Genomic DNA, 25,146 nt, shown 5'->3' with positions numbered 1-25,146 from the left:
CTGCATGCGCCCGTACGGAAAAACGAAGAGGAAGTGAGTCCACAGAGGACGCGGCGTGGGCGTCGAGACGCGGAGCACCGGGTCCGACGGCGGCGACACGCAGAGCGCCTCGAGGCGCGCACAGAGAACAGAGAAAAAAGTAAAAGATGAAGAGTCGGCGCAGAAAACAGGGGACGCAGGGGAACGGAGAGGCACTTGGAGGCTGAGGAAGGAATTGGGAACCCCGGCCGAGGGGGGTTGCTAGCAAGACGCGACGCAACTGCACGCGCGGAAGACGGGAACTGAAGCCCCGCGAAGAGGACTATTTGCTGGCGGAAGGAGAGACGGCGCCGCTGGAGGACTTGAGACGAAAACGCAGTGCCTTGGTAGAGTCAGGCCAGCTGCGTGGGCGACGCGAAGGAGCGAATCGAAAGCGAACGCGGAGAGGACTGCGCGCGTTCTGAAAGAAAGCAATCACACACTCGCTTTGTCCAGTTGAGGAAGCGCCAGAAGGAAGACAGAGAAGCCAATGGAGCCACAGGAGTGCGGAGAAATTCGCAGAGTCGATGTCCGCGTTCGAGACACGAGGGAACAAGTGAAGCAGCTCGCGAGCTGCTTCTCTGCGGAGCTTTGGGGGTCGCGACCGGCGTTGCCAAGACACACGCTCAAGAGGAGGTCAACTCGTTTTTTTTTCTCCTCGGACTCTCCTCGCACACACTTGCGCCCTCCGAGCATTCTCCGACCCTATCCAGAGAGCTCATTCCCAGATGCGAACGGAGAAAAACCAATTCGCGTGCGGAATTTGTCGCAGACACACACCGCGGTCGAATGACCCCAGGAAAGCGCTGCGAGAGACTCTTCGCGACTCTCACGCATGCAGCCAAAAATAATGTTTCCCTGCTCTCATACGGATTTTTCCCTGCGCTCTGCTTCCTCGAAAACGAAAAGGGATATGGTCGACTTGTCATGCTCTTCCGCAGTGATTAGTGCCTTTGTCGCTTTTCTTTTACTCTCTCCTGTTTTTTTTGCCTGTCCTCTCCAGCCTCCTGCCAACGGATCTCACGGTGTCGTCGCGTGCCCTCTGCGCGGCCTTCGAGTCTGGCTCTTCCGCTCCGTTTGTATTTCCGTAAACTCACACACTCGTCCTTCTTCGACAAGTCTTTTTCTTTTCTCTGTCGTGGCTACCGCCATCCGCTTCTCTTTTCTGTGAAGAGTTTGCCGCTTCTACGACGGTCTAATCGGACCAGGCGTGTGTCGCACTTACCGCTCCTTGCTCTCCTCTCCCTGTTCTTCGTTTTCATTCTTCTTCACCCCTCTGCCCCTCACCAGCTTCCTCTCAGCCACTGTGGCTGCTATTGGTATACTCTTTTTCTCCCTTTTCGATTCGTTCCCTTCTTTGCCTCACTTGCAGAAACAAGCGCGTTTCCACCGCCGGATCGCCTACGCGATATCCTCAAACTTGCACGCTCCCCGCCATCTCGGCAGAAGAAAGCGGCCTCTCGCTGCGTCAAGGCGCATCCGGCGTCTCCCTCTCTCTTTCTTTTCCCAGTCTTTCCTCCGCCGGCTCGCTTCTCACCTAAGCCTTCATACAAGATGGTTGTGAGCGTCTTTCCCGACACCGGCGCGAGCTCGCCTCTGCTTGCTTAGAGCTTTCGTCTGTGCAGACAGGAGCTTATTTGTTTGTTGCGTGCGCAGGGCAGGGGTGGCGCTGCGTCACAGAGACCGGGAGGGGTCTTTTTTTGCCTGGCGTGCGCGCTTGCGGATCGTGCCTTGCGTCTTTTCTGCGGGCCTGGGTCTTCAGGTTTTCTTGCCCTGTCGACCTCTCGTACGGTCTGGGTGGGTGCGGTTCTTCCTGGTTTGCGTGTCTGAGTCCATTCTCTCTGAGTGCGCGTCACGGAGCTCTGTCGCTCGGCGGCACTGTGCGCTGTATCGCGCCCTATGTGTTTTTGTCCTTCCCTCTTCGTCTCTCTTTCATTCTGCTCTCCTTTCTTCTTCCTCTCTGTGCGCATGCAGCTCCCTCTCACTCTTCTTCGCGCGGCGCAGAATCGGCCGATGGTGAGTGTCTTCATCTCAGACGCGTCTCTCGATGACGCATCTAGGCGCTCGCCTCGAGTTCGACACCCTTCTCTCTAAGAACTCTCCACCAAGCCGCGGCTTGCTGGCAGTCGGTTCAGATGCAGCTGGTGGGATAGGTGGAAGGCATGCAGCACATGAATTCGTTGAACTTAGGTGCTCATCTGCCTCTACAGACTTCTCTCGAGCGGTGGCGCCAGCGCGGATGGTCAAGCAAGACATCGTACTTGCTCCAACTGGAGAGCGCAGCGCGATGTTGCGTGGGCTTTGCCGGCCTATTCCTTTCTTAGGACTACATCCTCAGATTCATGGTTATTTGAAGCTACATAGCGAGGCGGAGGGCACACGTGTATTCACGGGGCTGCGAGCTTTCCGGTTTGTTGTTTGTGCAGATGGTAGAGCTGAAGAGCGGCGAGACCTACAGTGGCCTCCTTGCGAACTGTGACGGCTTCATGAATCTCCATCTCAAGGACTCTGTATGCACGTCGAAGGTACGCTGTTTTCTCTTTTCGTGTCTCTGTCGAGCGGAGCGCGCCCTCTCGCACCCACGGAGATCGGCTCAGATGCCTCTCTCCACGCGTCAGGCGAGGCCCGCGCACTCGTGAGCGACCTCTTTTTCTTAAAAGCGAAAACAGACCTTCGCCGGCATCGCGATCGTGAGTGGTGCAGGGATGGAGCGGAGTTTTTTTTGCGTCGCAGGACGGCGAGCGTTTTTGGAAGCTCAGCGAGTGCTACATCCGCGGCAACATGATCAAATACATCCGCCTGCAGGAAGAGGTACTCGAGACTGCGAAAGACGACAAGAAGGAAGGTAAGCTGTCGGAGGGAGTTTTTGAATGCCGGGGCAAGATAAGGAGCACCGTAAAGGAGACGTGCCAGCGTGCATGCAGCCGACGGCGATGTTCGTGACGCGCCTCCGCAACTCAGCCGCGACGACGCATTCGCGAGGCTTTTTCAAAGAACGGATAACACTGAAGAATCTCAGCGCACCAGCTGCAGCCGGGAAGGGAGTGTCTTGCGGACGCTTTATCGTGACTCTTCAATCTTATTCGGGGGACGGATAGACGGGGGAGGAGAGGACGGGGAGGCGCGTGACTCCGAAAGACAGAGGGCCTGAGAGTGTCGCAGATCGTGTGAGAGTGAGATTCCGCGGGCTTGCATTGTTTGTGTCTTCAGCTCGCGATAAACCGAGAGTGAGAGGCCGCGGCGGGCGCGGGGGTGGCGTTCGCGGCTTTGGAGGCAGAGGTGAGTTTTCGTTCGCGTCGGGAGATTTCATCTGGGGTAGTTCTGTCGTTCTCTCAAAGCGCCTCGTAAGAACGCTCTTTTGGTGCAGGTTACTTCCACGAATTGGCCTCAAGCCTCTCTCGAGCGTCAGAACAGCGGTTTATTCCGATAAAGTGTGCTCTGTCAAATCTAAGATTGACATGCGCGAGACGTGCCTCATGCGTTTTCCTTTTGCATCCGTGTTTGTTGAGAGCCGCTGACGCTGTCTAGATTTTTTTTCCAAAGACATTTCTCACTTCTCTATTCATTCTGAACTTGATGTTTGTCTCCGCAACGCAAACTATTCTTCAAAATAGTGATTATTGTAGCCTGAAAGTAGTAGACCGCGAATCTTTTGATGCGCCTCTAAAAAGAACATCTAAAACTATCATTGATCACAAAACATTGCTCCCTAGCTCAACGCTACGACGCAGGCGACGCGAGAGGCCAGGCGCGAACCCTGTGCGGCTCAGATACATTGAATTTCGCCTCGATTGCTTTCTGGCTTTCTAGCGCCTGCAGTCTGTTTTTTTCCCGGCGTACCGGCATTCGGGTGTCGCGGTGTCTCTCTGAGTCTTCTTCGTTCAGGGCGCGGCGATCGCGGCGGCCGCGGAGGCAGGTAAATTCCAGAGTTTTTACGTCTTCTAAACATGAACGATCAGCCTGGAGCTCACTGCGCGTCACCGCTTCGCCGTATAGACGGGCAAGAAGCCCTGCAGCAGGACGGGTACGAGGCCAGCGCCCCCGATTTGCTCGTTGCCGTTGCGACCCATCACGGAGACTCTTGTATTAGCGTGTGTGTATAGATGCGCGTGTGCATGCGGGTGCGTGTATGGATTGGGCCATTCATATCTACAGATGATTACCCCTGTAGGCGCAGTTTCCGCGCGAAGTGCCTGCGGCTTGGTGTGTCACGAGGACGGGGACTAGCACGCGGCTCCGCGTGCTAGTCCCCATGACCTGTTGCCCATCAAGGCACCGCGAGCTTTTTTTCCCTGTCTTTTACGTCTTTTCTGCGTTTGTTCCCTTCTTGGCTGTTGAGGGAGACGCGAGTCGCGCTCCTTTCACCTCTCAACTGGAAACTCTGAGACTGAACCTCTCTGAAAACACGTTCGCTTTCAGCTGCGCCGCCGGCGGGGACCTCTTGACTCAGGCCGCACACATATTTGCTCAAACGCCCTCGCTTCCGCGCGAAACTGAGTACGCGAGTGCTGGGATGATCACCCGAACACCGTTGGCGAGCCATATAGAGTGAGCTTCACGTTTCTAGAGAAAGTCGACGCCAGCGCCTTGGGGTTGCTCTGGGCGATGCAGAGACGCATCAGTGAAGCTTTAGCGAGGCAGTTTGCTGGAAGTTTAACTCATTTGAGGCGGACGCACCACGCGGTCTCGCTCCAGCCATTCGGATTCTGAACGCGCATTTGTCCTGCGTCTGACACGAGTGTGAAGCCTGTCGGGGGGTCAGCGGGCGGAGCTGCGAAGCACGCCGCGGGAAACACCAAGCTAGAATTTCAGGCCCCAAGAGGGCGTGGAACGACGCATTTCTCATGTCTGATGCGTAAACAACGAGAAGCACGAGGAGGCGAGGGTCTTTACCGACCCAGTACGCCCTCGGATTACGGCAGATCCTTATCTATGAAGACCTGCTAGCTCATATCCAGTGAACACATCGTGGCATCGCTGGAAAAGCGAAGAACGATTATTATAAGCATGCGTGTGGAGGTGCCCTACAGAAGATGAGAAAGGCAGAACCCTAAGCGACTGCCGACAGGTCCGCTGGCGCCCTGATTTGGCTCCTAAAACGCCTGGTTTGCGGCCATCCTTCTTCCCGTGGGCGTCTTTGCCGTATCGCGGGACTCAAGCACGATCCCAGTTCATCGCGCACCTCTTGAGTTCGCCCTCGCCGCGGTTGAAAATCCGAGACCCCGAGAACTTCTCGAAGCTCGAGTCAAAGAGATTGAGGCCGTGCGAGGCCCCCGTGCAACACCAAGGCCGCAGCCTCCGACGCGGAGAGCCGCTACACGTGTAGACCGTTTTTTGTGCATCTTTATGACGCAGGGTCCTCCTCTCTACGATGGCAGCCTTCCCCTGCCACCAGCCACTAGCGATCGTTCACGAGTGAACAGGATGCGGATGTACGGGTCGGTTGCCTACTGAGGGATCGCCACAACTCTCAAAACAACACGAATTTCTGGCTTCGAGTCACAATACACGTGTGTGCGTTGCAAGCTTTGGCGGAGGCACTCTGAGAGGCGCCACGTCTACACAGGGACTTGCGTATGCATTCTTTCGCCAGGGCTCGCCATCCTGGCGTCGTCGAAGTGGCAGAAACCCCCCAAGCCAAGAAAGGTTTTTCAAGCAGAGCGGGCGTCGCCCTGCTACCGCCCCAGAGGGGAGGCGGGCAGGTGGAGGCTGCGGTGTTTCAAATCTAGCCAGGTCACCTGTCAGTTCTGCGGCTTCCATTCGGAAGGCTCCAACTCCGACGCGGGGAACAGCCATCAACCGTCCTTCTTATCCCAGTCAGGGCAAAGAAATGAAGAAAAAGTATCTGGCGTGGCCAGAGTCGGAGTGTCAAACCGGCAGGGGCCTGATGTTTTTTTGACAACTTGCATCCGTGGACGCTTTGCGTTCAGATTTCGCGACGCTGAGAGGGAAAATTGGCGTTTTGGCCTTGTCAGCCGTTTGCAGGGTTCAGGAGATTTTGAGTGGGCGGCAACCGCAAAACTTCCAGGGTCACTATGCAGATGAGCCGGTATGTGAGGCGTTACATGCTGTTTGCGGGGTTTCCCGTTGAGCACACACCCCCCTGTGATCAGGTGTGTCGCGGAGTCGCGATTTTTTTACATGCAGCAGCCTGTTGTGAGCGAGCCTTTTTCTGAGCTCTCGTAGCGATCTTATCTCCTTCACGCCGCGTTTTCGTTTTTCTCCCATTTCCTTTCTCCACGCGTCTTCCTCGGGTGTCAGGTGTCTCGGGAAGTCTGCGGCCATCGCCTTTCGTCTTTTTTTCCGCTCCTCTCTGGCCTCATGCGCCCCTTCAAAAATACAATCGCCGAGGTGTGAGCCCCGCAACTGCGCGTGGACTACGGTTTCTTTGTTGGGTGGCACACACGGTCTTTGCATCGAGGAGAACGCAGTCCGTAAGTATCTTTCTCATTTTTCCCTCTCCGCTCTCCACCCGGTCTATCCTTTGGCACTTGGCGCAGATCTGCAAATCTACGGGCTGCCACATGCTGTCGGCTGTCTGGCGGCTGAAAAACGCTTGGTTTGGCGCTTTTTTTCGTTTCGTTGATTTCGTCTTTGCTTTTGCCACAGCCTTTATTGTTGGTCACGTCTTTGGCGCAGAGTCCATCTACTCGTCCGCGGCCTCTTGACAAGAATCGACGCCTCTTTTTCGCCTCTCACCCCTGCGTCCGGGTTCGTCCCTTCCGTTGTGGACGTCCTCCTCGGGTGCCCTCCTCTCCGCTTGAGTTTGGCGCAAACCGCTTCCGCGCAGGTGGATCTGCAACTCTCCCGCGTGGCTGTGCCGACGGAGCGGGGCGGGGGGGGAGGCCGTTCTCAGGTTCGAGTCCCTTTTGAGCACACGCAGGCCTTTCGCGTCCTAACTGCGCCAGGAGCCAGCAGAGGCTCGTGGGCCCATGGGATGGGCGGCGTGAATCAGTGTGCGGTCCCGCGCCGACTAATCGGTGACTTTCGTATCCCTGTCACCGGTTGTACTCTTCCCCCCTCCCCCCCCTCCGGAGATCGCAGACAGAACATGTGTCTGGCGCGTGAGTCTCGGCTCTGCGGACAGTTCTGTGCTGAAAAAGAGCGCATCCAAAGACTCGTCTTCGAGGGCACCTCCAATCTGACGTCAGGGATAAAGGTCCTGCGTGTGCATGCGCATTTTTAGGTAAAAGTTTTCCGCAGCGGCTTTCGCTGGTTTCCTGAGACAGTCAGGGCAGGGGGGACTCCTGTCGAGCTTGAGCAGCACGACGACGCACCCCTGGCGTCCTGCGTGGCTTCATCTCCAGCAGAAGCGTCGGAGTCTCTCACCGCCCTGCCTCTGCAGGCGCTGCCGCGAGCGTGCGTCTCTCAGCAGGGCCCGGAGCCGCGCCCGCACCGGGTGTCCCCTCGCCCCTGGCCGCAGGCCCGTTCGGGGCAGTGGGTCTGACGGCCCCGCGAAGCCCGACGACGGCGGGGCGCGCCTTCGATCAGCGGCGGAGCGCCGACGGGAGTAGAGCTCCGCAGGCTGCTGGAGCGGCAGACGGAGAGGGGGAGGCCGTTTCGAGGCATTCCACGTGCTAGCGAGAATGGCTGCACCGACGCCAGCAGCCGAGGAGGGCCCTGTGCGCGCGGGCGGGTTCCTGGAGGCGAACCTGGAGTGGGAAGAGTGGCGGGGCGACTGGCCGTTGGCGCTGCATGCGGCGGCGGGCAGCGTCGCGGGCCTGATGGAGCACTTGACAATGTACCCGATCGACACCATCAAAACTCGGGTGCAGGCTCTGTGCATCGCGTCAACGCCTTCCGCCGCGCCCGCAAACGGCGCCGAGACAGGAGACGTGGTCAGGGCGAGGGAGGCCTGCCGCGGGGGTACGGGTGCACAGGCGCCTTTTTCGCCGCACGCAGAGACGGCGGGCGGCGGGCCGGCCGTTCGGACGGGGCGGGGCGGCGGCGCGCCCCCACAGGGACACGGCCTCGAGGCGGTCCGGGTCTCGGCGGCGCGAGGGCTGGACGCTGCAGGGAGCCTTAGGGCGGCCGCCGCGCCGGAGGGGCAGCTGCCCCAGCCGCGCGCCCGAAAAAGCCCCTTTTGCGCCACGTGTCCCCTCCACGAGCGCCCTCTGCCGCCCTGCCCGGTCGCGCCGGCGACCTACACGCGCCAGTCGCCCTTCTCCTCGCTCGTCGTCTCTCCTCGTGACAAGCCTTTCTCCTCCGTGCGCCACCGGGACGTGGCTGTTTGCCGCATGCGGCAGACTCGGGCAGCTGACGTGACCAGCCAGACACTTACCAGGGCGCCTCTGGACTGTGGGAACCTCGCCTTGAGCTCCAGGCATGTCGCGTGCCAGCTGCCCCTGCGCGCGCCCGCCACGGGCGGGGGCCAGAGCTCCACGTACTCTTCTCTCGCTTCCCCATCAGGTTCGCCCCTCGCGCATTCGTCCGCCTCATCGTCCTCGGCGCCACGACGCGCGCAGGGCGGAGGGGGGAGAGCCCGCGGCGGCAGAAGTCTCCGCGGCCTGGAGGGCGTGTCTCAACAAGCCGGAGGGCGCGCGGCTGCAGGCAGGCCGGCGGGGACATCAGCTCTCGCTCTTGTCTCACGCCCAGCTGCACATCGGCCTCTGACTCCCTTCTGTTCATCTCTAGGGCGTCTGGGGCCATCTCCAGTGTCGATCCACGCCTCCAGAAGGCCTTTTGCTCAGGTATGCAGCCCTGGCCGTTCTCTCGGTTCCAGCAGCGGCCTTCCGTCTGTGTGTCGTCTCGTAGGCTGCGCAGGGCAACCAGGTCAAAGACACCCTGTGCCCCTCTCGTCTGCTTCTCCATTCGCATCTGCCTCGTCTGTCGCTCTCTCCGCGCGAGGGCGCCTGGCCCCGTCCCTGTATGCGGCTGCCACGTGTGCAGAGTGTCAGCTGCGACTCGCAGGCGAGCCTTGGCTGCTGCCCCAAGGCCCGCGCAGCACTGAGGTGGGGACGCGTTACGTCACGACGCTCGCGGGCTCGGGCGAGTTGGGCGCGAGCTGTGGCGAGCCGGCGGGTAGCCAGAAAGCTGCTGGAGGGCGCGTATCGGCGACCTTTTTCGTGCGTGGCGAGGAAGGTGTGAAAGCCGAGAGAGGCCGGAGCTCAGTTTTTTCCGCCGCGAGGTCGCTGTACCGTGAGGGCGGCATCCCGCGATTCTACCGCGGCGCCACGGCGGTTGCCTCGGGGTGCGTGCCTGCGCATGCGCTCTACTTCCTCTGCTACGAGGGAACGAAGGAGTTTTTTCTCGACAGGAAAGAACGCAGCCTCTCGCCCTCAGCTTCCGCGTCGCAGTCGCCGTCACCTGCATCTGGGGACAGGCGAACGGAGGGCACGGAAGCAGGCGACGGAGACGCGGCTTCGCTAGGCAACGCTGCGGAGGCGCCAGGGTGCCCGCGCCGGGCCAAGGGGCAGCGATCCAACAGGTGGGGCCCTGTGCCCGTGGAGCCCCCCGGGGCCGGCTGGTCTGACGGCTGGGTCGCCGTGGGGGAGGCCCAGGTGCCAGGCCGCTCGCGCCCCGGTGGCGACGCTGCGGAGGGGGCGGTGGCGGGCGAGGAAAGGCTGCAGCTGTCTCCAGTCGAGTCGCTGATCTGCGGAGGGCTCGCCACAGTCACGCACGACATCGTGCTGACGCCCATGGACGTCATCAAGCAGAGACTGCAACTTGGCTGCTACAGGTGCGTCTAGAAAAGAGATGGGGGGGGGATGGAATGGCGCGCCGCAAGGCAGAGGCCGAGAGATCGGACAGCGAATGGAACTACGCTAAAACGAGCAGCTGAACTAAACGAGAAGATCCCGCGAAACTGTGGAGCGAACACAGGCGTTTGAAAGGGAAAGGGCGCGGAGGCTGAGAAAGGGACGTCAGGGCTGCGTACCCCTGACAGCTGGGAGCGCGTCGCCTGACAGAGCGCTTCAGCAGACCCAGCGAATGACACTCCGTGAGGTCACACGAAAGCAGGGCTAGGATTGACTCCGCGTCCACGCGGCCAGACAGAGAGGCGTCCTTTGTTCCGCTCGGTTGTGGGGACTCCAAAGCCCCACGGGCGAGGCGGCTTGAATGGGCGCGGGAACCTGTGCATGTACAAATTCACGCATGCATACAGGTATGTATCTACGCATATGTGCATTCATGCATGTGCGTGCGTGTGCGTATTGCTTGTATCGCTCTTGCGGCCTCTCTGGCCTGGAGCCTTTGGTCGCCGCTTGTTTCCTTCGTTTGCGCGTGCGTTCAGGAGTCCGCTGGATTGCCTGCGGACCGTTCTTCAGCAGGAGGGCGTGGCGGCGCTGTGCAGAAGCCTGCCGGCGACTGTGCTCTTAAACTTGCCTTATGGGGCGACGCTCGTCTGCGTCAACGAGTGGATGAAGCAGACGGTCTTTCGCCGCTTCGAGGGATACGCAAGCGGCAGCACTAACCTCTACTTGTACTTCTTATGCGCAGGTGAGAGCTGCGGAGGGGCTAGCAAACAGCGGGCCGCCGCGTCGCAGATGCAGGTAGCCACGAGGATATACACGTTTACATGCATTTTGACATTTGCTTGAATTTGTAATAAACATTGAATGTATTCGAGAACCTAGAAAAAATTCTTCTTCAAAATTAAATCTCTTCATTCAAATATTAATGCAAAAGTTAAAGATGCTGAACAGCACATTCCAGTTTGTGCCTCCACATCTAGATCGACATCTGTCAGCCACTACCTATCTGCGTATCTTTATATCTATCTCTTCCCCTCTACCCCGCTATCTCTATCCCTCTCTTCGCCTGACTCTTTCTTCCGCTTTCTCCCCACCTCTTGTCTGCGAGAGGAGAACGCATCAGCCACTGTTCTTGTCTTTTTTTTGCAGCGGTCAGCGGTGGAGTTGCAGGTTTGATTTCAAATCCACTGGACGTCATCAAGACGCGGCTGCAGACACAGGATTGCTACCTGCAAAGAGTAAGTCCGGCGCTCTCCATTTCCACGTTCACTCGGGTCGTTCGCGTTTTTTTTGGGCACTCTCCTCAACCCGAGTCGCGGGGCTTCGCGAGCTGCTTCAGCGGCACGCGCGACGGGGTTCACACCTCGCGCTTCTTGTCAGTCAGAGAAGAGGCGTTCGATGTTTCCGGGGCTGACCCGCCGCCGCGACAGCGAACCGCGGAAACCGAACAAAAGCCTCGACGTGGTGCAGAAGCGTTCGCCTCGACATGCCCGAGAGCTACCTCCTTGAGCAACTACCCCCTCATTCATTGGGCGCGACACTTTCGTGTGTATATGTTTTGTTTTTGCAGCAAGAAGCGCTGGCGCGCCAGGCGACCGCGCGGGCGGCGGGTCTCGGGAAAGGACCTGGGGGCCTCGGCCCGGGGGCCACGAACCTGGGCTCGCCCCCAGGGGCTTTCCTCCCTCGAGTCAGCCAGAAATACACGGTAAGCGCCGACAGCGCAGCACATGCACAGCGCTCCACCTACGTGTATAAGCATCACTTCACGCATGCCCTCTTGTCGTGGGGAATTCAGCGATTTGTGTTTGCCTGTGCGTGCGTTGACTCTCTGTATCTGCCTAGTCACGCAGGCGCTCTCTCCATAGTGTGCGTAGCCGCGTGTGCATTCATCCAAACGCCGTCCTTGGTACTAGGCCTCCTCGTCTATCTGTCTATCTACATGCATCTATCGATCTATATATCCATCTATATCTATCTACCCCATCTATGTATCTAATTATCTGTATCTATATTTATATCTAGCTATATCTATCTATATTCGTCTATGCCTCTCAGTATCTATCTATTTCTCTATCTACATTTACACCCCTCCCTGTATCTGTATCCATCTATGTGGAAAGTAATGGGGCACGTGTATGTAGCGGATGGCTCCCACACGCATTCTTGCTTATGGACGCCAGCGCGCGCAACGTCTCTTCAAGCGGCTGCGAAAGCGTCAACTCACGTCTGGCGACCTGCAACGTAGCTGGAATGTGCTTCTTCGCACTTTGCACTCGTCTCGGCTTCTTTCTGTTTTCCGCTTGCGAAGAATGCGGTTTTCCGGTGGGGGTGGGGCTTGCGTGTCTCTTTCGACAGTCGCTGCATAACGCGGTTCGCACGATTTTTAGGGAGGAAGGCGTTCGCGGCTTTTGGAAGGTAGGCAGACACCAAACTCTGGCGCCCGCGGCGGGACGTGAGCGAAAACTTGACATGATTGCGCTTCTGGCTCCCGCTTGCGAAGCCTCAGGGACGCCTTGCGCGGGCCGTGGGCAGCTAAGGAGACTTTTCCTCCTCCTTGCCCACTCGATTCTATGCAAGGACGCGATGCGCCGATAGCTTGACGCGCAACACTCGCCAAATTACTCTTCTGTGTTTCTTGCCCTCGGCCTCTGGCTCAGGCGGATGAATGTCTTTCAGCAGCCTATCTTCAACTGAGCACGCCAGTCTTTAGTGTTTGCGATGCTTGGCCGCGCGTACGGAGAGATATGCGCTTCCGCGGATGCGTGGCTGTGTCTGCACCTGCGCTCGCATGCAAGAATCTCACTTTTCTTGGAGAACATGTGAAGCCTCGGGAAGCGGGAAGCGTGACCTGGCGGGCCCTGTTTGCGTTTTCAGGGCACGTCGACGCGGATTGCTTTGAGCGCTCCCGCCACTGGAATCTGCTGGGGTCAGTCGCTCCTGCCTTGCCCAGGGTTTAGAGTTTAATCGCAGACGGCCACCGCCTTCGTTTGAGAGTCCGACAGCGGGTGTGCCTGCGCGGGTAGAAGCCTCACGCGCACCCCTAGCTGGCATATACATGCAACATGTAATGACCTCAGGCCTCTCTCTCTCTCTCTGCATATATATAAAAATATATATATATATGTAGTTCAATGCTGATGCGCAAACTCTGTAGCAGATGACTCTCGCGGCGGGCACGTGGGAGGCCTTTGGACGGTCAGCATCTGATTTGTATATTTCCGTATATATATTTATCATTCCCGTAAATGTACGTGAAATGGTTCAGGAGTTCAAACGAGGTTGATCCTCTTTAGTCCTGCGAGGCCTTCTGCGTGTGACTGACGATTCACTGAGGCCTCTTTTTCACGTTCTGATTCTTTACGCCACGATTCAAGGGTGTGGCCTGCGTGCATGCGTGGTGCTTCAGGTTCCTACGAGACGGTGAAGTACCTCTGGAGACGGCTGTACGTGAAGGAGACCGGGGCTTGAGCGGAGTGGAGGCCGAGGAAGCGGGGGCCTTTCTGCGGCCCGCTGTGTGAAGGGCGGACTCAGCTTCGGCGCGAGCTGCTCCCAACTCCGTTAGAATATATGTATATATATGCCTGTATTTGTGTATACATCTATTTATATCTGTTTGTATGTGGAGGCTTAGGGTGGGGTCGTCACCACATGCTCGCATGCGCACGTGGGCGTTCTGTTCAATGCGTGGCCTCTGGCGCAGCGGCGGTGGCTAGCCTTCTTGACTTTGGCGAGAAACCGCCGAGAGTGAGGTGCGCACGCTCGGGCGTTGCCCCCCGAGGGGCTGCTTTCACGTGCTTCGTGGTGTGAGGAGCGTCCGCGTCAGCGAGCTGGCAACCCCAGGCGCATTTGTTGGTGGGAGGGGGGGGGAGGTGGCCTTTTTTTTGTCTGCTCCGTTGTCGAAGAACGTGGCGGGGAGTTGCCGCAGCTTCGCACCTTCCGTGCCTGACCTCGTTTATCTCCATTTTTCGACTTTTCGCGTTCCTCGTGTGGCTGGGAGCGAAGCGCAGGGCTCGGTCCAGCTTTGTAAATTTCGCGTGCGCAGATTTGTTCAGCTCAGAGTGGGAAGCGAAGCCATTCGCGCAGTACAGCCATAGTCGGGAAGGCGTAGCCTAAACAGTCATGAGACCGTGTAAATTCACGTCTGCTCTGATACTGGAACGCGAACGCTGTCGTTTAGACTCTACCCATATATATATATATATATATAACATCACGTCCGTAGCGCGGCGTGTGAATATCTAGGTCCATGCAAGCCTATGCCCTCCAGCACGGGCACTATAAAGAGGATATTCCGCACTTAAAGTAGCCTTCTGTCCTCATATGTTAGTGACAGATGGTAAATGTCAATCTTCATTAACTGTCTCTAACATACTTTTTACCTACAGCTGTACGGAACGTAACAAGCCTAGCTACCAATGCATTTCTGCATTGGTAGCTGAGCCTGCACGTTTAGACGGATGAATATACCGACGCCGCGAGGGAAGGCGAGCGAGACGCACACTGCCCCCGCCTGCGGAACTAGAAAGGCCCGCGCAGGTTCTGGTGGAGCTAGGCAAAAGATACATAATCTAACGATGTATTTCTAAAGGAAGCGTGAAGCTGTGCAGCAGAAATCTCTGTCCACGGTGTCCCCGCCTCCATAGCCCCGCACTGAATTGTGGGTCATGGAAGCCCGGCATTGGACTGGCGTGATTTGACTCACAACGAAGTTGAACAATCCGAGCGTCAGAGATGCAAGAATCTGCGTCTTGGGGCACAAAAAGAGCTTAGAGCGCCACTCTGGAGCGGCACTCACTCACACTAGATCAGCTCGTAAAATCGGTCTTCAACACAGAGAACGATTGCATTCATCGGCGACACAGTGCGCTGTCGAGTTGACACGAGCCCGGCCCGGCGTCCCTGCACAGAGAGCGCCGCATAGGCTCCCTCTTTGGTCATTTTTTCCCTCAACGGACTCTGCGCATGCGCGCGACCCTCCGCATCGAGGAGGCACGCGACGCTTTCGCGCTGATGCCCACAACTCCGTTTTCCTGTCCCCTTCTGCGCGCAGTGATGCGGATGTCCCATGCCCGCCTCCTGGGGCGACCTGGAAGCAGCGCCCTTTCTTTCACGAAGAGCTCCGGCGGGGGCACGGAGGGGCTGAACGCGGCTCTGAGCCAACCTCTTCTCGCCTAGGGCGCCCGCGCGTCCGCGGCGTCCTGCTTGCGCTTCTTGGAGCAGTCGACCAGCGGCAGGCCTCGACGGAGACCCACGAGACCGAAAAACGCGCGCTTGCTGCGAAGCGATAGGCTCGCGGTTTCTCTGCTGGGCTTGTCAAAGGGCGAGGGAAGCGGCGTCTTGCGCGGCGTCCCGTCCTCCGCTGTCCCCACCGAACCCCCCCTGGAGCCCGGGGCCTCTGCCCTCAGCGATCGCGCAGGAGGCGTGCATGGCGCTTTTTCACGGGAACTCGCGGCCTCCCTTTTCCCTGCTGCGTCCACAGACGTCTGCCACACGCCTGTATCGCTGTCGGGCTGAGAAGGCTCGAAAACAAATGCCGAATTCGCGTCTGCACACGTCGACTGCGTGGTCGAGACGACGCACGCATCCGCCTCAAGCGCCAGCGGCGGCGCAGGCTCGCCGCCGTTGGGGCGCGCGAGCCCATCCGCATCGCGGGCGCGGGGGCAAGAGGAGACCTCCGACTCGCCGCCCGTTGAGCCTGAGCTGCCGCCGCCGAGGGGCTGACTCCCCTGCAGATTTTCCTTCTCTCGCGTGTCGGTGTTTTTGGTCCGAGTCGCATGCGGCTCACTACCGGCGTCCGCCAGCGCCGCGACTTCCGAGACCCTCGCCCCGCCCCACAGACCACTCGCGTCCTCTGTGGGATCCGAGCCATTTCCTGCGCCGCTGCGCGAAAGGTCGACAAAACCCGTGCACGGCGGCGTTCGCGCCCCAAGGAACGGCTGTGCGGGTCTCTCGGCGCCCGCGGAGAGTGGCGAAGAAGAGACGAGCCGCGTGGTCGTCTCCGCTTCGCCCGTGAGCCAAAACAGCGGGCGCGGAGGCCCTGGCTGCAGCGCCCGCGGCAGCGGCTTGAGCGTCGCTGGGTGAAGCCTGCCGAGGCACAAGCTGCAGGCGACCTCGTCGTCGTAGATTTCGCCTGAAAAACCAACAGAGCGCACAGTGGGCGCTCTCGCCTCCGCCATGGACACCCAGGACCACTGCCGCATATATACGTATAAATATATCTAATTATTCATCTATCTATTTGGAGATCTATCTATGTATCTGTATCAATCAATCATTCTATTTAATCATCTATCTATTGATCAATTTGAAGATCTATCTGTCTCTCTCTCTATATGTATATATATGTGTCTATGCGAGCCGCAGAGGTGTGCGCGTCCGCGTCACCGTGGCTGCCCTTTGCCTGCGCGACAGGAGGGGCTGGGATGCGTCTTCTGAGAAAACTCCGCACACCTTACCCAGACAGCGCAGAATATCCGGCGAGAGAGATCTGGAGGGGAGCTCTGTGAGCGGCGCCATGCGAATCTCCCACTGCGACACAGCAGCAGAGCATAGACAAACGCACAACCGGGACGAATCGACGACTCAGAGAGCTCTGCAACGCGAGCCCTAGCAGCGCGCCCCAGTCATCTATCGGCTGAATGACACCCAGACAGCGCAGAATATCCGGCGAGAGAGATCTGGAGGGAAGCTCTGTGAGCGGCGCCATGCGAATCTCCCACTGCGACACAGCAGCAGAGCATAGACAAACGCACAACCGGGACGAATCGACGACTCAGAGAGCTCTGCAACGCGAGCCCTAGCAGCGCGCCCCAGTCATCTATCGGCTGAATGACACGCAAGAACCACGCCTGGAAATGCCGACGGACGAGGTCACGTTGTAGTAGACGCTGTGCGACTCCGAAGCGAGGAGGCGCCTATTTCCAAGCGCCACACACCCACAACTTACAAGTATACGGATACACCCCTCGATGTATGGAGAGCGACATTTGGACATTGAATTTACCTTAAAAACGGAAAAGGCGCTGATTCTTACCGTGGGAGAGATGACAAAGACCGTTTGGTGCCGATACGTCAGCAGTGCGAGGCGCACCTGATGCGCGTAGTCGGCTGGGATGGACTTCCCCGAGGCACGAAGCGCCTCGAGAATCTGAGAAAACATCGGGGATCCGAGCCGAGACAACGATAAACATGCAACGGCGAACGTCTCATGCTCTCTGCCTTCTGCGACAGGCAAACCCCACGGAGACAGACGCGCAGCAGAAACCCCCATCTCCGGGCGCGTCCCCCTCCACGATCCGCTCCGCATATATGGCGAGAGGCGATCACAGCCCGAGATGTCAGCCCTCGCCGGGTCGCTATTGTTGACAGATCTGTAGCATGCAAGAACGGCTTCTGCTCACTCGTCTCCGCACGCGTGAAGCGCCGGCAGCCCGTTCGTCCTGTCCTCTCGCACCCGCGTACGCAGTGGCCTTTATGCTTTTTCACGCGCAGGACTTCTGACACAAGTGCGGAGCCTCAGCGCGCAGAGATGCGCACCTACCGCGCGAACGTCTGCGCCGTACTTCAGCACGAGGCGTGCGGCAGTCCGCACGCCGACGCCAGGCACGTTGGGTGCGTAGTCGCAGCCGGCGAGGACGCAGATCAGCTGAAAACGCGCGAGCGAGAGCGACGCCGGCGGCGCGCGCGCAGGGGCGAAGGACGCGGAGGCGGGCGACGGCGGAGACAGGCTCGAGGCCGGCTGAGGCGTCTGCGACCCTGAGGCAAGCGTCGAGCCGGCAGGCGAGAGCGCAGTCTGACAAGGCGAGCGCGGCGGAGCGGACTCTGCTTGAGGAGCGGACTCCGCTTGAGGAGAGGAGAGCGAGGAGAGAGAAGGCGCTCGCGAGGGCGACGCGCGCGGGTCCTCAAGCACGCGGAAGCACCGCGCGCAGTCCACACACTGAACGCTGCCGTCGTCAGCCAGACGGGACAGAACCTGAAGGCAGAGAGCCCGGAAGCACACACCAGCGGGGGGTGTTGAAGGGGAAAACCTGGAAAATGGAGTTGCACGCGCCAGCGCAGAGCAGGGGGCAGCGCCTCGGACACGCCGAGCCACACTGGGAATCGCCGCCAGCGGAGACACAAGGCCGGCAGGACGCGCGTCTTCTCGTGCCGCGGCTGGCAAAGCGAAGCGACCGGGTTGCCGCGCGAAGCAGAGTACATCCGCGACAGTCAAACCCCCCTCCCCGCCCGTGCGGGTCGGCTGGTGTTCCCGTGTTTCCAGCGTCCCTCGTCGGCGCCTCCCCTGCTGCGCTCTCCTCGCTTCGCTCTGGTTCCGCTGCGTGCCCGCGACCCCCCTCTTTTTCTATTTTATGGCCGCGCCCCGTCTCCCGGTCTCCGCACCTGTCTTGCCTGGTAGGCGAGGAGGTCGCCGTCTTCCGTGAGAACTGCGTCTGCCAGCCCGTCGGCGACTAGGCGCGCCATCTGCGCGTCTGCCTCGTAAGCCGCAGCCAGACAGAAGATCTCGTGAGGTGGAGCGCGCAGCTTGCGAAAAATGAAATTCCGCAACGACACTGAGACGGAGATCGCCCCAACGGCGTGCCTCCACGCGTCCCGCGCGTCGCCCGCCCTGTGTGCGGCGAGTGCCTGAACCGCGTGCTCACGGCGACTTCTGACGGCAACGCCAAAACGACATAGGCCCGCACATATATATATATACATATATAATACGCGGATACATGCGTGTAGACGCACATACAGCCACAAGCAGACATATATACATAGAGGTACAGGTATATATACATAAACATAGAAAATACGTACATGAATGGATTGCGACTTGTGCCGGGTTACTTGAGCAACGCTGTTGTCTCATATTCATATATATATATATATATATATACGTTATAAAACTCCGACCAGGCATGCGTATCTGGTCACAAATTCAAGTGAATAATGCGATTTCAGGCTGCCATTTCTCCGCTGACTTGTCAGCTGCGGATTGACTCAGGGACCGGAAAGGACCTAGCACGAACCGCATCTCGAAGGACGCCCCCGATGCAAATCCTATCGTAAATTGTAAGTGACGGTGCCTCTAAATAAGTGCTCCCACCAATACATATATGTATATATATACATAGAGCGAGGACTATAGTAGCGAGGACTAGTAGGCCCCCAGGTGCATCTCTGGGAGAGAGTCTCCGCTCCTGAAGCGCACGTGTCTCTCTTCCATTTCACACACATGGCAGGGTCCGATTTCGCTTTGCTTACGAACTGCGGCGTTCGTTGACCAGCGCCTTCGCGCCCAGCTGGCCTCCATCGAAGACGAGGAACTGCGACAGAAACCAGGAAGCAGGAAGCACGAATTTCCTATCCCCGCGTATCTGGTGGCGAATATCGCTGCGCTACAAAGGCAAGCAATCTCTTTGCAGCTCGTCTACGTCGCCTCCTACGCACGCGCGACCCTACAGAAGGAAGCCGCAGCCCTGCGCCTGGGACTGCCTGCATACGCACATAAATATATATATATATATATATATGCATCCAGATCCATATGCTTATATATATGTATATATATAATTGTGTAGATGGAAAGACTCCTCGTGAAGGGATACAAGCGGATATACTGGGGGACGATGCAGGCTCGCGCGGGCGCGTACCGGTCGGATGCCGAAGGAGGTTAACAGGCGGATTTTCCCGAGGCAGAATCGCAGGATTTGCTGGTAGGCTTCACACGCTTCTTCTTCCTCGTTTCGCTTTTTGGCCCAAGCCGGCTCCTGCAAACTGAGCTCCTCTTCGGCGGCCTCCTCGCCGACTCGCACGCCGCGTCCCTCTTCAAAGAGAAGAAGAGGCAACGCACACCCGTACGCAGCCTGCAAAGCCGCCCACACACGCACAGAGCAGAGAAAACAGAAAAGAAACTGAGGATGAGACATCGAAAATATCCCGCCCCCCCTCCCCCGAGCGCGGCGATGAGACTACGCACGTACCCTGTGCAGCCACGACGACGCCTGCAGAGGAGAGAAACGCACACGCAACAGACACAAGAAAAGCTCCACGATGGAGTCTCAAAATGCGTTTCTATGTTGCACGCATATGTGTGTGGATGTGCTTATTTCGTTTGTCTTATGCGTACTAGAGGGCTTGCCTGGCGTGAGACCTCCGCAGAAAGCGACCCTTCCTACATACGCATGCGCCTCTGCAGCGTGCAGCTCTAGACCCTAAACCCTAAAACGCCGACCTGCGGAGTCCCAAGCCTCTCGAAGTGGAGGTCTCGAATTGTTCACCTCAGGGCGCGCACGCGAGGAACCGCGTCGCATGCAAGCAGCGGGCCCCACTTAAACTAAACCGTGCACTTTGGTTTGTCCAGGAGATCTATTTGAAGAGGAAGCTTGATAGTCTTACCGTAAATGCGTAAGAGACAGTTGCAAGAGTAGTAGTCAGTAGCCGTTCGACTATAGAAGAGTAGAGTAGAGAGACTTACGTCGACGGCGAAGGTCTTTCCAGCGAATACGCGCAGGTGCGTCCGCTTCTTCACGCCCTCGCCCAGCCAGTCCCACAGGCCTTTCACCCCCATCCTTCCGTTCGCCGCCTTGCCTCGAGGGAGACGTCCTAGCAAAAGAGCAGAGACACAACGCCTCCCGCATAAGGAGAGACGAACTCTGCACAAGCAGGGGCGGTAGGGGGGGGATGAGGTACGGCTTGGCAGGCCTCGCCTTTCTGCAGAGAAAACGTCTCAGGTGCTTTCTCTCTCTTCTCTGCCTCCTCGCCTCATGATGGCGCTGTGCCGCTGGCGTTCGCTCTCTGGAGGGGCCGTTCTGCACCCGCGAGCCTGAACACCTGCCTCAGTTATGCGCCGCACAGCACGGCGATGAAGCACTGAACGCAGATGTTGAAAGAGTGGACGCAGCCCAATCGTCGTCTGAGTCGCAAAGCCTCTCCCGCTAGACCTCGAAGCTGCAGGCCTCCAGGCTCCTCTCTCGAACGCCTCCCTGCCACAGCCGCCGCCCTCCAACCCGACCCGCCTTCTCTCCGCTTCCAACGCCCCTCGACGCTCTGCTTGCCGCCGAGCTCGTGAGGCGACAGGCGTCGGCTCCGCGGCGGCCCTCGAGTCAGCGCCAAGAGAGTCCACGGCGGAGAAAAAAATCGGAATGGCTGGGGCGAGAAAACTGAACACGGGTGAACACCCGAAGTCCGATGAACCGAGAAACAACAAGAATGGCGGAAAACTCTGTGTAAAACGGGAGACGACAGCGCGCCACGGCCCTGGAGTGATAGCGAGCGCAGCAAAAGAGGGAAAACAGACGAGCACACGGAATTGACGTGCAGGTGAGGGAAAAATCGAAGGAAAAAAACAGAAAAAACTCACATAAAAAAAGCATGAGGTCTTCAAACAAAGCGCCAATCTCCACAAGACATGGTGAGTGCCACGTGCAAGTAGCGCGGGGGAGAGCGGACAGAGAAAAGATGGCACATGCACAGCTTTGCGCAGAGAGCCGAGACACTGAAACGAGCAGGCGTGAGGACTGACGCATCATCGAGTCAATGACTGGGGAAAAAGGCGAAGTGAAGACAGAGACAAATGTGTGTAATTCCATTTTTAACCGTCATTCGAGCCCGACGCACAGAGATGTCGCCGCGAAGACTGTTGCAGCGTCTGCATGCGACGGCACACGGACGACGAAACGCGCGACCCATTGCGGTTGAACTCGTTATTCTTGCATAGTCCCCTCTACCTTCTCTTCTCCGGAGTTTCTGCGTTGTCGATGTCGCTGGACTGACGTCTTGAAGCTCCTTAGTCTTCTCTTCTGCCGCAGTTTGATCTGCCGCGACAGCGGACAGAGACAGCACATCGATGCATCTACATACGGGGATGCGCACCCCTGTTCGCGGCCATTGCTCCGTTTCGCATTCGCATTCCGCGGCATGCTCAAGAATTCCCACTGGATGCAGCCCACGCTTTCGCGGTAGAGGGATCAGGAGGGGTCTTCGCTGAATTGGCGCTTCTCGCCTCAGTAGGTCGGCGTAGCTACCTCTTTGGAAATAACTTTCTTGGCAGGCGGCATCTTCGCCGAATGGCGCCTCCTCGGGCGTAGCGACCCTGTCTACCACATACGTCATTTTATGTATGTATTTTTCTGCTCTGCCCGGGATATCTGTCGGATAGTGTGTCGGAGCGCGGGTACTTACGTGCCTTGCGGACTTCGTCTCTGCTCACGCCGCAGCTCTTGAGACGAGCCGAGAGCGCGGTAACTTTTCTTTTGTTTTTTTTTTTTTGGCTCTCTCTTTTCTTGCTCCGTCATGAAGAGCGAAGCCTCGCGCCCTTGCTGCGCGTCCTACCTTCCCTCCTCTTCTCCTCCGCCGACCGCGCCCGCGCGCGGGGCGGGGCTTGGGCCTTCAGAGTTGCGTCGCCGAGACGCGCCGCGTGCGGCTCGGAAGATCCCGTTTCGGCTGCCTTCCCTGGATCGTCTCCTCTGCGGAGGATGCCCCGCCGGCGAGGGCATTCTGCAGGTGTGCGGCCCTGCCGGAGTCGGGAAGACGTCGCTGTGCCTGCAGCTCGCGGTCAGCCTCGCCGCCGGCTGCTCCCCGGCACTCCAGCGGCCGCAGCGAAGCCCCGCGAGCTGCGGCGAGGGGCCTTCAGACGCTTGCGACGGCAGCCCTGGCGACGCCGCGGAGGGCTGTCGAGGGAGGAAGCGAGGTCGAAGCGCTGAGCGAAACCCCGCGTCGTGCGCCGACGAAGCGGTTTCCAACGGGGCGCGAAGCGAGAAGCTGACGCGCATACCCAGAGGCAGGAGCAGCATCTCTTTTTCGCTGTCCTTGTCGGAGTGTTGCACTCTATCCCGATCTTCTTCGTCCGCCCTTGCTCCCTCTTCTTGCCTCTTACGGGCGCTTCCACGCGGCGGGGGAGCGCCTCCACGAGCGCAGAGCCGAGAGATTCCCCAAGCGTGCAGAAGGAACGCGAAGAGCGCCGGCGCGACGCACGGGTTGCAGGAATTGCCGCGCGAGACGAGTGTGGCGGACGGCTGCGCGAGCCCGCCTGGCGCCGCGCCGCGTCGTTGCGCAGACGGCTGCGAGAAGGAGGAGTGTGGCGGAGGACAGCAGGTCGCCCGAAGAACTCTCAGGCGCACGCGGACGCTTTTCATCGACTCGGAAGGCGGCGCGCGACTGGAGCGCCTGCGGCAAATTGCGGCTTCCTTCGCTGGTCTGCGTCTCGAGGGGGAGCCTTCGCCCTCAGCCAGGGTGTCGGGAGGCGCAGCCCGTCGCGAAGCGGAGGGCGAGGCGCGACGAGAGAGGCATGCGGAGGGCATGGTGATGAGTGCGGAGGTGGAGGCGAAACTGGAGCGACTTGAGCGCGAGGAACTCGCGCTTCAGCAGCTCGTAGGCCGCATCGACATCGCGCGCATCTTTGATCACAAAGAACTTCTGGCTGTGCTTCAACACGTGTACCTGCTTCTCACTCGCGAAGCGAGCCTCGAGGGGGGTGCCGACTTGGGAAAGGAGGCAGAGGCATTCGATGGCCCTGAAAAAGCAGAGAAGGAAGCAGAGACGCCAGGCGGGGAGACGCCTGCGCGCCTCCCCGCGGAGGCGACCACGGTCGCGCCCGCTTCAAGGGCCGTTCACCGCGGGCGCGCGTCACAAGGCCGGAGACCGAGGGAGACATACGGACTGATTGTCGTGGACTCGCTGAGTTGGATTTTCCATCCTGCGTTTTTTCATTCCGCAGCCGAGTGCGCTGCCCTCCTTCTGCAATGCGCGAACGTCATCTCGCTGCTCTCGACGCGCTTCCAGGTCGCGGCCGTCGTCACCAGCCAGCTCACGACCGCGAAGGCCTCTTTCGCACCGCTAGAAGGTGACAGAAAGAGCCCGGCGCATGCGCGAGGCACGAAACTCGCTTAGAAGCGTAGACACAGCGAAAGGGGAGCTCACGCCTGGGCGCCTGGCGGGGCGAAGAGCCAACCCTTCCAGTCTGGGTGCCTGGGAAAGACTGCACACGAGCGCACACGAGGTTTGAGAGGAAAGGAGAATCGAGAGAGGCCGCAACGGATGTGGCGGCACCGGGGATATCGATACAGCGGCGGCCGCTCGCGAAAACTCTGCGGCTGGATCGCGAGATCTGGGCTTGCGCGCATGCTGAGCTGCCTTGGAGTGAAAAGCAGCTTTTTCGCTCGCCGCGAGGAGCCGCCAGGGCGGAGATTCTGGCGGCGTCCGAGGAGGAGTTAGGAGTGAGCAAGCAAGCGATCACACTGAGACCTCCGCGAGGCCTGCGTATTGCCTCTGTTGATCTCGCGTTTTTGCGTTTTGGGAAGCCGAGACACCTCGTGAGACCAGCGTTTTAGCTGCGATATGCGCTGCCTTTTGCTGTGCTTCCTCAGAGACGAGAAGTGCCTCGCGGGCGTTCGCGGCGGCGTTTCCTCAGGCGTTCGCCCCGTCGCTCGGTCGCGCGTGGCGGCAGGTGCCCGTGTACAGTCTGGGGCTTCGCTGGCCGGAAGGCGCTTCGCTTTCATCGAGAGGCGGGCGGCGAGCACTCTATTCGGGTGCGTTTCGCGCCGAGGCCGAGGCGGGGTTTCCTGCGCGAGAGATCGTCGTCTTCAAGACTCCTACGCTGTTCAACGCCCTGGGCGAAGCGGCTGCGGGGGACGTAGGGACCGGCGGCGAAGACGACCGCAGCCGCGCTCGAGGCCCCGAGGACTCGCTGGCGAGTGACGACGCGGAACCGAGGACTGGAGCTCTGCCTGTGGCGGCTGTCAAAGTCGTCGTGGCTGGCGGGGGCGTGCGGGAATACGAAACCACTGCCAAAGGCGACGGCAAGCTGCGATTTCGGTGGCACTAAGTCCTAACTATAGATACGTTTGGATATATGTATGCAGATGTGTCTCTGTATATGCGTGTGTATATGTATACATGTGTCTATGTAGGTATGTATATACTTATATATATGCATGATAGGGACGCAAGGGATGGCTCTTGGTCTCTTGACACAGAGACGGCAAGCCGGCCATGCAGATTCAAACTTGTGAATGGGAAGCAGATTTTGCTCTAGAGAAGAGACAGGCTGTTTCGAGGGGAAGCGCGGAGCGCGGTATCCGCGCAGATGGCGACGCTGGGCTTGCTTTAGCAGCCGCGCGAACAGAGACGCGCAACCTGAGCCTGAAGTTACACTCTGACTCAATGTGGATGACGACTGAGGATGATGCTCTCTTGTGGCACGGTCTCGACTGCAGACGCGAGGCTTCAGGAACGGCTAGTAGTGGGTAGACTCGACCCGGCCTTCAAGTTCGAGGCAACTCGAAAAACTGCTACATACACAGACACCTGACGTCGGTGTCGTCATGCCTTCTGCACCACTTACTCTCCACGAGGGAGGGAGGATCCATGCTTTCCGGTTGTTCGTATTTGACTCAGCAATCGCTGCTCAAAAACATGACACCGCGAGGCCTGGAAGCGGGGGGGGGGGGTG

At 58.9% G+C, this 25,146-nt stretch overlaps 4 protein-coding genes across 4 annotated transcripts; 3 read left to right on the top strand and 1 right to left on the bottom strand.

The window, feature by feature from the left end:
- Window positions 1–1,986: 1,986 nt before the first annotated feature.
- On the top strand, window positions 1,987–7,465 carry BESB_028480 (uncharacterized protein; the record flags this gene model as incomplete). Its single annotated transcript, XM_029361522.1, has 8 exons — window positions 1,987–2,034; window positions 2,445–2,543; window positions 2,752–2,863; window positions 3,229–3,297; window positions 3,904–3,934; window positions 4,438–4,566; window positions 6,004–6,067; window positions 7,205–7,465. 8 exons carry the CDS (start codon window positions 1,987–1,989, stop codon window positions 7,463–7,465), a joined length of 813 nt encoding a protein of 270 aa, XP_029215422.1.
- Window positions 7,466–7,604: 139 nt separating this feature from the next.
- Window positions 7,605–13,181, top strand: BESB_028470 (carrier superfamily protein; the record flags this gene model as incomplete). Its single annotated transcript, XM_029361521.1, has 7 exons — window positions 7,605–9,697; window positions 10,253–10,458; window positions 10,863–10,951; window positions 11,284–11,418; window positions 12,069–12,128; window positions 12,588–12,639; window positions 13,120–13,181. 7 exons carry the CDS (start codon window positions 7,605–7,607, stop codon window positions 13,179–13,181), a joined length of 2,697 nt encoding a protein of 898 aa, XP_029215421.1.
- Window positions 13,182–14,884: 1,703 nt separating this feature from the next.
- On the bottom strand, window positions 14,885–20,265 carry BESB_028460 (uncharacterized protein; the record flags this gene model as incomplete). Its single annotated transcript, XM_029361520.1, has 9 exons — window positions 14,885–15,843; window positions 16,359–16,431; window positions 16,747–16,860; window positions 17,254–17,685; window positions 18,093–18,360; window positions 18,960–19,021; window positions 19,349–19,561; window positions 19,679–19,699; window positions 20,173–20,265. The coding sequence occupies 9 exons, from the start codon at window positions 20,263–20,265 to the stop codon at window positions 14,885–14,887; spliced, it is 2,235 nt and encodes a 744-aa protein (XP_029215420.1).
- Window positions 20,266–21,989: 1,724 nt separating this feature from the next.
- On the top strand, window positions 21,990–24,519 carry BESB_028450 (uncharacterized protein; the record flags this gene model as incomplete). The annotated part of the gene is made up of 2 exons (XM_029361519.1): window positions 21,990–23,538; window positions 24,062–24,519. 2 exons carry the CDS (start codon window positions 21,990–21,992, stop codon window positions 24,517–24,519), a joined length of 2,007 nt encoding a protein of 668 aa, XP_029215419.1.
- Window positions 24,520–25,146: the final 627 nt, after the last annotated feature.

This window comes from Besnoitia besnoiti (genome assembly GCF_002563875.1).
Source record: "Besnoitia besnoiti strain Bb-Ger1 chromosome Unknown contig00015, whole genome shotgun sequence".
Lineage (NCBI taxonomy): Eukaryota > Apicomplexa > Conoidasida > Eucoccidiorida > Sarcocystidae > Besnoitia > Besnoitia besnoiti.
The sequence above is the reverse complement of the archived record's forward strand: the minus strand, read 5'-3'. Positions and strand labels throughout refer to the sequence as shown.